The 11,327-nt window shown below is 59.1% G+C and overlaps 1 protein-coding gene across 1 annotated transcript; it reads right to left on the bottom strand.

Annotated features, from left to right (window-relative positions):
- Window positions 1–303: 303 nt before the first annotated feature.
- BCAT2 (branched chain amino acid transaminase 2) lies at window positions 304–10,784 on the bottom strand. Its single transcript, XM_042968802.1, has 11 exons — window positions 10,654–10,784; window positions 6,950–7,024; window positions 6,411–6,614; window positions 5,098–5,208; window positions 4,899–5,018; window positions 4,587–4,750; window positions 3,411–3,553; window positions 3,170–3,255; window positions 2,811–2,951; window positions 2,658–2,732; window positions 304–1,771 (listed from the first exon to the last, which is right to left on the bottom strand). Exons 1-11 carry the CDS (start codon window positions 10,675–10,677, stop codon window positions 1,733–1,735), a joined length of 1,182 nt encoding a protein of 393 aa, XP_042824736.1. The 5' UTR covers window positions 10,678–10,784; the 3' UTR covers window positions 304–1,732.
- Between the last annotated feature and the right edge of the window lie 543 nt (window positions 10,785–11,327).

Genomic DNA, 11,327 nt, shown 5'->3' with positions numbered 1-11,327 from the left:
TTCCCCCCCCCCCCCCCCCCCCCAGCCTCCCAAGCCCTGCCTGGTTCCAGTGTGCCAGGCACAACTATTCTATTTAATCCCCCCCCCCCAACAAACTTATGAGTAAGGTACTCTCCTCACCCCCATTTTATAGATGGGGAAACTAAGACCCAGAGAGGCTGTCCCTTTGCCGAAATTCACACAGCTAAAAAACGAATAGCTAAGATTTTATTTTTTTGAGAGAAGCGTTGTGTTCCTTTCTTTTTTTTTAAGGTCTATTTTTGAGAGAGCACAAGCAGGGGACGGGCAGAGAGAGAGGGGGCCAGAGGATCCAAAGCGGGCTTAGTGAGGACAGCAGAGACCCCGAGGCGGGGCTCGAACTCACGAACCATGAGAATTTCCCCTTGCATCCTGGACCTTCTCCCAAGCAAGCAATCATTGACAAAAGGGGGTGAGAGGGTTTGCCAGTGGTTATCAACAAATCAGAATTTTATTCCAAAGCGGATGGTTGCTGGGTAGGCCACAGACCTTGCCTGCTCAATAGTCCCCCGTGGGTCTCCCTCTAGCAAAGGGGGTCAGAGATAAAGCGACAGGCCCAAGGTCACACACCCGGCAGATGACACACCTGTGACCAGCTGGATATGCCTGGTCCTAACGTCCGGCTCTCTCTACACCTACACACATTAATAATTAAAGTATGTGTGTAAAAGAGCCAAGATCTGGCTACGAGGCACGACACAGGGAGGTAATGGTGACTATGTTTTATAGACAGACTTCTGACGTTGACCCCATCCAAGGGTATTGTACCTTGCCTCACTCCACAGTCACCAGGACCCACTATCTGCGGTACTGGCCATGGGTGCTGGGAAGCCCTTGGAAGAGAGCAAGCAGGGGAGGGGCAGCTCTTGATACACAAAGACCCTCTGGGGGCCAAAGTGGATGCCAGGGAGCAGGCTAGGGCCAGGGTCCAGGCAGAAGAGAACTGCGTTGAAGCGGGGCCGAGGGGGCCCAGAGGAGACCCACAGGGCGGATTTGGGGACAGGAGGACAGGGCTTGAGTCCGATGGGCTTTGGCAGGGGAAGAGGGGCAGGGCCGAGGCATCTGGCCTAGTGACTAGATGTACAGTGGGGCTGTCCCAAAGATGGGGAAGTAGATAGAGGAAGCGCGAATTCTTGGGCCAAGAGGCCAAACTCAGTTTATGAGGAGGCGGAAAAAGCTTCCACGTCAGAGAAACGGCCAGGACACTGGGAGCTCCCATCGCTGGGTCTTTGAAAATGAAAAGGGCCCAGGACAGGGATTCCTGGTTGAAACCCTGGAGTCCCTGAGGTGCGTCATCGGGGATGACAAGCTGATGTTTTGTTCTTTGGCATTTTATTTCAAAATTGCAGCAAGAGGGAAAAAAAAAAAAAAAATCAACAGCAGCACCGGGAGATCCGGCCTGAGAACGGAGAGATGAGGAGCTGGGGGGCCAAAGTGCATCCTCGACCCCAGGAAACGGAGCAGCGGGGAGTCCAGATGCCCCCCGCAAAGGCCTGAGAGGCGGGGCTGGGGCCCAGACGCCTGGGTAGGGCCCTTATGGCTTTGGGAGTGTAGAGACCACGCGGGGGCGCCAGAGACCCAGGCGTCCCGGCTCCCCCTGGCCTTTAATTTCATATTGCACTTGAGGTGAGTCAAGGGTAGGGAGGCGAGGTTCCGGCGAGGACTAGATGCTACGGGTCAGTGGGTCGGAGGGGAGGTAGGTCAGTCTTTAGCGTCACACCGGGAGCATCCACTCGTGGGTTCCCGTTCCGTACTGCGGGACGACAGAGGTGGGCCGTGAGAGGAAAGCCACACTGCAACTCCCAGCAAGCCCTGGGGCGTCCCACGCTAAAGGGTTGTGGAGTTGCGCCCCCACGACTCCATGGGAAATGTAGTCCACTTCCCGGGAGACTGCCTACCGCTATAGGGAAAGGGGAATCGGGGCCGAGATGGCGCAGAGGCCCGACGGCGATGTAGTTCCGCCAAGGGTCACTGTCAGGCCCCCGAAGGCTCTAGGGGAAAAAAATCCTCTCCGGCAGGGAAGGCCCAGAAAGTCCAGAGACGTGTAGTTCTAGGTCCCGAGGCACAGGACTTTACCGAAGCTCACAGGAAATGTAGTTCTAGGTCGAGTGCCATGGAAAGGGGCCCGGAGCTTTCCAGGAAAGCTCTCTCGGCCGAGATGAAATGCAAACACCTCCAGGGGCTTAGGAGAGGAGATATTCCTGGGCCACAGTGGGGGCTGAGGTCCAGAGGCCGGTAGGAGGGTCCTCAGGCCAAAAGGAGAGCCCAGGGCTCCAGGGCCACCACGCGGGGCGGGCTTCCGGGCCAAATACCCACCGGAAGTCCCAGAGGTTCATGGGAAGGGAGTGCCCCCACCGGAAGGACCCCCCCCCCCCCCTTGGAGGCACAAGGGCAGGGAAGGCGAGTTCTCGAGCCAGGGTTCTAGAGGCTCCCAGGAAAGGGTCATTTCCCGCCAAAGAGTGTTCGAGGCCACAGAGGCTCACGGAAAAGGAGCCCGTCTGGGGCCCAGAGGCCGATGGCAGGGGCCGTTTTCGGCTCTTCGGCCTGCGGCGGGGGGTGGGGGGGGGAAGGAGGCTCACGGGACGTGACCTTCCCTGGGGAGCACCCATCCAGCCCATTGCCCGGCGGGTGCACCTCACCTGGATGGCCCTCAGCTCGTTCAGGAAGCGGTGGATAAGCTCAGGCCCGTTTTCCATGGTGGGAATGTGTAAGTGCTGGAGGACAAAGCGCCGTGAGGCCCGGGCCGCGCGCCGCCTTCTTCCCTCCCGCCCCCAACGGCAGCCCCACCTCACCTTCCCTTGGTACACGATCCGGTGGACAGGGCAGACCTGGCAAGCGGTGCCCGAGCCAAAGACTTCCCGGACCCGTCCCTCGTCCAGCGCCCGCAACAGCTCCTTCATGGTGATCTTCCGCTCTACGACCCGGAACTCACCCTGCGGGGCGATACACAGGCGCCCGGGGGGCTGCGCTGCCGCGGAGCCCGGCCTCCCCCGCCTCCCCAAGAAGGGTGAGAAAGAGACCCGAGGAGACACCGCCGGAGAGAAGGGGCGGGTGCCAGTGCGCCACGGCGTCCCCCGCCCATTTCCCCCTGAAGGTTCTGGCCCGCAGCCCCCGCAGGATCCCATCGTTCCCGCAGACGCCGCGCCCTCACCCAGGTCCTGGCCAGGTCCAGCAGACTCTGTCTGACTACTCCAGGCAGGATGATACCGTCCAGCGAGGGGGTCACCAGTTCCAGCACTGGGGCAAGTATAAGGATGGGGGTGTCCCCTCACACCCTGCCATCCCCTTAGGAGCCATCCGGACCCCCTACCCCGCCCCCACATCTGCGATCTGCTAGGAGTGATGATAGCCCGCGCCCGCCAGGGCCTGTGTTGGGTCAGGGGAGGGCTCACCCCCATCCTCGTAGGTCCAGTAGATAAAGATGTTCATGGTGCCCACCTCGGTGAGCTGGTGGTCGGGCCCATAGAGCCAGAGGACCTGTTCGCAGCCCCTCTTTTTCGCCTCCTCCTGCACCAACACTGTGGGCCCGTAATTCCTGGGAGAGGGCAACGGGGTTGACCGGGGAGCCGTCTTCTTCCTCAGACTCCGCTGAGGGGCAACCACCTCCTCTGTGAACTCTTACGACGCCCCCAGCCAGTTCCATCACAGCACACGCAGGGGCTCCCACCAGCCTGGGAGGCCCCGGAGGGCAGGGCCCGGACCTGATTCATCCGTGTCCCCAGCTTCACCCAGCACAGGGCCTGGCCCTCAGGAGACCTCACAAGGTTGAAAGGACCTGAATGAAACTCCCAGCTGGGGCCACATTCACTCTCCCAACACGCCTGTACCCCACCTTCTGTCGGGATCACCACGTGGGAGACCTTCCCCGCCAAGGCCAAGGCCCCTGGCAGGACAGATTTACCCAGAAAGCCCACACAGAGGGGGGGATGATCATTGGAGGCCCCAGGGGACTGTGAGAGCTGAGCATGGGGGTCGGGAGGTGGGGTGCTGGCTGAGCTTGGGTGTTCAGGGGAGCCTGCGTGGGGGAGACACCAATGAGCTAAGTATAAACGTCATTTCTGGAGCTTCCCAGGGGGCCGATCCTAGTTTCCCCACTGCCTTTCACCCAACCCCTTCCTAATACTTTTTTTTTTTTAATGTTAATAATTATCTATTTTTGAGAGAGAGAGAGCATGAGCAGGGGAGGGGCAGAGAGAGAAGGAGACAGAATCTGAAGCAAGGCTCCAGGCTCTGAGCTGTCAGCACAGAGCCTGATGTGGGGCCCGAGCTCACAAACCATGAGATCACGACCTGAGCGGCAGTTGGACATTTAACCGACTGAGCCACCCAGGCACCCCACCCCTTCCTAATTCTGAGCCGACTTGTCCACAATGCTTAGCACAGACCCTCTCCCCTAGAGCCCCCTCCCCCCACCAGTGCCAACATCACATCCCACGGGCAAGCAGAGCTGTCCCAGGTATGTGAAGTAAGAGGGGAAGGACAGTGGACATCCAAAGACACAAATCGACACCCAGTGCCTCTGAAATCCAGGGCACAGGACATGTGGGGTTGGGGGAGGGACTACTTACCCCCCGACCTTGTAGTCACCGACCCCACCCACCCAGGCCCGGATGAATGTCGGGTCGGCTAGGAGGGAGACAGGGTCCACGGCATCTCCAGGGAAGTACGGGCCCACAGGGCAGAGAATGACAAACAGGAGAGCTTGTGAGGAACGGGCGACACCCAGTGAGGGCTGCAGTGGGCAGAAGGGGGCATCAGGGACCCAGGAGTCCAGGCCCCCAGCCCAGCCCCTCCCTCTCCCCTGGAGTTCCCACCGCTGCCCCTCAGCAGACCCCCCCGCCTTCCGCCCCACATCCATCCCGCGCCGGAGTCAGGCCCACCTCATTTCCAATGATCACAGGCCGCACATAGAGGCTCGCATTGGTGTCATCAGGGACCCAGTCTTTGTCCACTTCTACCAGCCGGCGGATACACTCCAGCAACTCGACCTTGTCAAAACTCTGGGCAGGATTCCCATGAGTCAGGGGGACCCCCTGCGCCCCCCCATCCCCCCCCGGGGGGCCAGCCACGGCCCCTCACCGGCAGGCAGAGGCGCAGGGCCGAGCGCAGCATCCGGTCCATGTTGAGCCAGGGTCTGAAGAGGCGCACCTGCTGGTCGCTGCCTTTGAACGCCTTCATGCCCTCAAAGAGCTGCTGGGACAGGGGCGTAGGTGGCTCCGCTCAGAGACCACCTCAGAGAGCCATGGGAGACATCGAGAGACACCAGATCAGAGCCTGATACACAAGGACACGGACACGGATGCAGAGACGGGGCTGGGGAGAGACTAACAAGGGAGCACACAGAGGAAGGAAAGAGAAGAGACAGCGACGCCAGTAACAGCCAGAGAGACCCAGAGACAGGGGTACAGAGACAACACCCTGCTTAAACCCTTTCCATGTTACATGGTACGATTTCTCGGGAACAACAATGGTGTGGAAGCTCTGGTTTTAAAGAATCCTTGTGTTTGAGAAGCACCGGAACAGCTACGGACGTAATGGTACAACTTCCAGGATTTGCTTCAAAAATCTTACAGAAAGGGGCACAGAGAATGGAGTCCAGATGAAATGAGACAGTGATCGACACGTGTGCTAGCCGATGAAGTGGGGAAGGGGGGGGGCAGTTATCGCATTCTTTTTTCTTCCAAAGTAAATTTAATTATTTAATTAAAATGTAATGCCTTGGGGCGCCTGGGTGGCTCAGTCGGTTAAGCGTCCGACTTCGGCTCAGGTCGTGATCTCGCGGTTCGTGGGTTCCAGCCCCGCGTCGGGCTCTGTGCTGGCAGCTCAGAGTCCGGACCCTGCTTCGGATTCTGTCGCCGTGTCTCTCTGACCCTCCCCTGCTTGCGCTCGAGCCCTCCGTGGCTCCCAGGGCCCTCGACAAGGTGCCGGCCCCACAGCTCCTCTGTGGCCCTGAGGGTATCCTTAGCCTCCTCTGCCTCACTCCAGTCCCCAAATCCCCCCAGTACGCCGGGCTCTCCTTTGTCCCGAGTCTTTGTACTAGCTGCTCTGTCTCCTGCTAACACCCTCTCAGCTTCCCTCCGCCAGAAGAGACCCTATTTCTTTCAAGTGACAGGTAGGATCCGTGCCTCCTCTGGCTTCCACGACGCCTCAGGTGCCTCCCCACCCCCCCCCCCCCATCACGATCATGCTGCGCTGTAACCAAAACACGGGGGTTTCAAAGGCGAGAACTGGGTCTGTTCATCTCGGGGAACCCAGCATCACCCAGCCCGGGGCTCGGCCTGGAATACGAGGGACCCGAGAAGGAAGGGACACACGGAAAACAAACCCAGGGCGGTGCACGCGGCAAGAGGGAACAGATGCAGAACGACGGGGACAGAGGTCGGGCGCCATGCCTGTAGCGAGTAGTGGAGGCCGGAGCAGGCTGGGTGCAGCATGAGGTTCTGGAAGGGCTGGATACGGGGCTGGCCCCAGCCCTTCTTCTCGGTCCATTCCACCATCAGCATGTGGTCGGTGAAATTCTTCCCAAACACCAGGGGCTTGCTGGGGTCGGGCTTCTCATGAGGCTCCCGTGTTATTTCCAGCTGCAGGTCAGCAGCCTGAGAAGAGACGGGGGACCCGGGTATCCTGAACTCCGGGCCCAACCTCAAACGGAAAAACTACAACCCCCATGAACCTCTGGGGCCCCAGAGGCTTCTGGGACACGCAGTATCCAATCTCTCCCACAGCCTTATGGCGGACTATGAGGCCAGCCCGTTGCCGACCACCTTCACCTTTGGACCCTGGACCCTTCTGGAGATGCCCAAATCCAGCTGCCGGCCCCTCCCTCAAACCTAAGGGTCCTCGCCCTCAGTCCCCTCCTCCCTCAGACCCAGTAAGTCGTCCAGGCCCCAGCCCCTCCTGGAGATCCAAAAGTATACTCCCGTCCATTCACCTTGAAGTTGGATGAGGCGTATCTTCTGGGGCCACACAGGAGCCAAGAGACAGGGAGGAGTTTGCGGGCCCAAATCTGGAGGAGGGGGGGGGGGACAGAAGTAAGAAAGGTAGTGAGGCCAGGAGAGAGACAGAGAGACAGCGAGCAGGGGACCCTGGCGCTCGCTTTGCCACTTCCTGCACTTGGGAGGTCCCTCTGGCCTGCTCTATCCCAGGCCCGGTGCATTCTAGACGGGGCATGTGGCCCTGGCCAAGTCTGCCCCCCTCTCAGATCAGCGTATAGCGGGAGGGAATCCCGAAGGAGGCCAAGTCCCCTCCCTGCCCTCGCGAGGGAAATCCCTAGAAAAAGCTGAATCAGCTTCTGTTCCCTCCTTACCAGGGCAAAGTTAAACACAGGCACCTCCCACCCCGGGGAACTTTGTCCCCAGCCCTGAAATCAGCTCAGACAGAAGACAACCGACCGAGGGAAAGTGCACAGGTAAGTGAAGGCCTCCCTGGGGGACCCAAATCCTGATAAGAGTTAGAAAACTGAGGAACCTATAGGCCATAACTCCCCAGAACCCAGAAGCTGGGCCCCCCGCCCCCTCCTCCCTCAGACCCAGAACTCTGGACTCCTCAGACCCAGGAGACGCAGTCCCCAGCCCCTCCTCCCTCAGGCCCAGGAGTCCAGACCCCCAGCCCCCTCCTACCCCAAACCCAGGAGCCCAGGCCTGTAGTCCCCTCCTCCCTCAGACCCAGGAGTCCTGACCTCCAGCTTCCCCTTACCCCAGACCCAGGAGTCCAGGCCCACAGCTTGCTCCTCCCTCAGACTCAGGAATCCGGGCTCCCAGCCCCCTCCTCCCTCAGATCCAAGAGTCCAGGACCCCAGGCCCCTCCTCCCTCAGATCCAAGAGTCCAGAACCCCAGGCCCCTCTTCCCCCAGACCAAGGAGTCCAGGCCCCAGCCTCCTTCTCCTTCAGACCCAGGACTCCAAGGCCTTATTCTCAGGCCTCAGATTACCTGAGGCTCCCAACCCCATACCTCAGACACCAATGATTCTAATTCCCTACGGATCCCAGGGCTGAGGCGACCACATGGGCCTGGGGGGCGTCCCCTAGTCATTGACAGAGACCCCGCTCAGATCAACACTTGTGGTCCTGCCTGAGGCAAACAAGGGAGAGCAGGTCTGTCCGTGCCCATCAGGGTGGCCTCTCCCCAGTATTCTTTGACCTCACAGTGCCTCCTTCCCAGCCTGGCAGGAAAGCAGCTGGGTCATGAGGTTCGGGCCACCACAACAGCGGACGTAGCCTGCTCCTGCCCTGTGCGCTGGGTGAGCGGACGTGAACATGAATGGCAGCAGTCACTGGTCAGTAGGTGAGTCCTGGGGAAATGGGGGGTGCTGGGCTGCCAGGTCCTAAAGTCTGGGCCCTGAAGTCAGAGGAGTGGGGCTGGAGAGCGTGGGGCCCAAGAGCCGCCGGGCTGAGCAGGGTGTGGGTCTGCGGCATGGCCTCTAGGTGGCGCTGTGTCGCCCACACAAGTCTGTGGCCACGCTTCTGTCCGGGAGGGAACCGGACTGCACAGCATGGAGACAGCATGGCCACCCAGGGCGGAGACGGCGGTATCCGGGCAGGAGAGTGGCCCTCAGAAGGAGCCACATGGAGAAAAACAAAATAAAAGAGAGGGAAGAGCAAGAATGAGAAAGAGACCAATGGAAACAGAAAACAAAACTCAGGGGCCGCCTGGCTGGCTCAGCCGGAGGAACGTGGGACTCTTGATCTGGGGTTGGTGAGCTGGAGGGTTGAGCCTCGCGCTGGGTGGAGAGATTACTTACACATAAAGCCTTTAAAAAGACAAACTGAAGACAAAACTGAGAAGAACAAGAAATCAGGAACAAGAGATGCCAAAAGAGATTCGATCATAAAGACAGACCGATACGAGAGACAGATAGGGAGACAAACTCACGTCAAGTCAAGTCTGGAGAAATCCAGAAAAATTCCGAGGGTGAGATATAGAGACGCTGAGGGAAGGAGGAAGAAGTGGACAGAGACCAGGCTTCAGGTGACAGCACAAAGTGAAAGAAGACCCGGGGAAACGAGCGAAGCCGACACCAGGAAACAAGCTGTCTCAGCGATATTTACAGACAGAGATACCCAGGAGATAGAGATATCTCTACCTCTCCCACAGGGCACAGAGAAGGGGCCGGACAGTGTCCAGATTATAAATCTGCACTGGCCATCAAGACCCTGTTGTCCTGAGAGAAGCTGTCTTCGTCTTCCCAGGACATTTCTGCAGGCACGGGGGTCTCAGCTCAGCTCAGGGAAGGCACTGCACCTTCTGACACACCACGCCACGGGGATCGGACCCAAGGGATACCCTCAGGTGGTATATGGGCTGTTGGGACAAAGGGTGTAAAAGGGTGGGGGCTGAATTAAGAAACAAGGGGGGGGAGCGGAGGGGCACAGGGCAGGGCTCTGCAACACGATGGAGCCTCCCCTGTGTCCCCATTACAGCCTAGGACTGTCCCCATGCGGGACTGTCCTCCCAGCAAGGCCCAGGACTGTCTTTTGTCATAGTTCAGCCCTGTCTTTCACACTTCAGACGGCCCCCCACATCTCAGCCCAGGAAGAGTCCCCCTCATAATGCAGTGCTGTCCTCGTCTCAGCCAGAGACTGTCCCTACCCCAGCCCCAAACGCTCCCAGTCAAAGCCCCCAAATTGTCCTTGTCATGGCCCAGGACTGATCCCATCACATGGAGAACCGTCCCATTGTAGCCTGGGACTGTCACATCACAGACCAGGTCCGTCCCATGATAGCTCAAGACTCTCCCAAACTGTCCCCATCACCGCCCAGGACTTTCCCACCACAGCCCAGGAATGTCCCCGTCAAAGCCCCAGTTGTCCCTGTCACAGCCCAGCATCCGTCACCAAGACTCCGAAACGTAAAAATCTGCCCTATCTATCCACCACGCTGGCATAAGAGTCCCAGACAGTCAGGTGCAGACTTACCGCGAAAAACACTTTCCCCAAGGTTAAGCAGCAGCTGTCCCGGGTTCTAAAGATCCCTTCTTTGAGCTGTTACTATTTCTCTCCTCGCCGAGAAACTTGATTCTCTAAAATCATACTCTCCAAAACTCTGCTCACTGGCATCTTATCAGGAAGAACAGCCCCTCCCATTCTTGCCAGGACGATCTGTCACTTTGACAGTGAGAAGCTGCCTCGACTTCCAACCCGGACGCAGACTTTCAGATAAGAGGTTTCTGGGACACAACATTCCACATAAATCTTAACCTTCTAATTCCAAGAAAATCGGGCCTTGGGCCCAATTCCCAGTCCAGACCTGAGATCTGTGCCTTCATCCTACCCCCAGCCCTCGGGGTTCGGGGTGTCTTTTCCCGACGCCCCCACGCGCTGACTCTTCCCTCCTTAGTCCCCCCCTACCCACCCCAGTCCAGAGCCTGTCCCATTACCTCTGCCCTCCTCCGTGTTTCCCCCCACATACCTCCGGTCGGCGTCCCGGTCCCACCACCCTGTCCTTACAGCCTCGTGCTCCCGGCCACGGGGCCCCCTCCTCCTCGGCGCCCCGCAGCGGAACCCGAGCACCGAGGGAGCGGCGCAAAGCCGGACGAGCCGGGAGCTGGTGGGCCTCCCGGAAGTGGGCCTCCCGGAGGGGTTTCCCCCAGCCTCTCTCCCCACCCAACCCTGCCCCGGCCCGGGGCCGCGAACCCACCTGCCCCAGCGCGGCTGCGGCCATGGTCGGGTGCGGCGGGCAAACTGTACCCGCCCGGGGCGCCGCCCAGAAGAAAGACGTTCCGGCCCCGCCCCGCTCACGCCCCCCGACGCGGGAGGGCCCCTCCTCTGACACCCCAGGCCGGCCGGGCCTCCCCGATTATAGGGCGCCCATGGGGAGCTGGGCCCTGCTGGAGAGCGCATGCGCTGGAATCCGCGCGGCGAAGGGGAATCCATTGAAATACGCCCTCCTCCCCACCCCCACCCAGCTTCTGTTCCAGCCACGCAACTGCTGTACCAGAACTTACATGGAAGTTTTGTTTCTGTTCGTTCTTTTGCTTTCGTGCATTTTAATAGGTACTGTCACGGAACGCTGACGAGGATAAGCAGTTCGAGGTGAGAGAGGCAAGGCCAGGAACAGAAAGAAACCTCCGCATATCTCGATCCCTGGGTGATAAGGAAAAGCTCTCGCTGTAAACGTCTGTAAATAGATCACGTAAATGAGAAAGGACTTGGGAAAAAGGCCTCGAAAGAGGGTAGCAGGTAGGGATGAATGAGGGGGTTGCAATCAACCCCTATTTTTTTTTTTTTTCAAGAAAATTTTAACGTTTATTTATTTTTGAGAGAAAGAGAACGTGAGCAGGGGAGGAGCAGAGAGACAGAGAGAATCCGAAG

The sequence above is a fragment of the Panthera tigris genome, chromosome E2 (genome assembly GCF_018350195.1).
Source record: "Panthera tigris isolate Pti1 chromosome E2, P.tigris_Pti1_mat1.1, whole genome shotgun sequence".
Lineage (NCBI taxonomy): Eukaryota > Metazoa > Chordata > Mammalia > Carnivora > Felidae > Panthera > Panthera tigris.
Note: the sequence above shows the minus strand (reverse complement) of the source record. Positions and strands in the feature narration are given on the sequence as shown.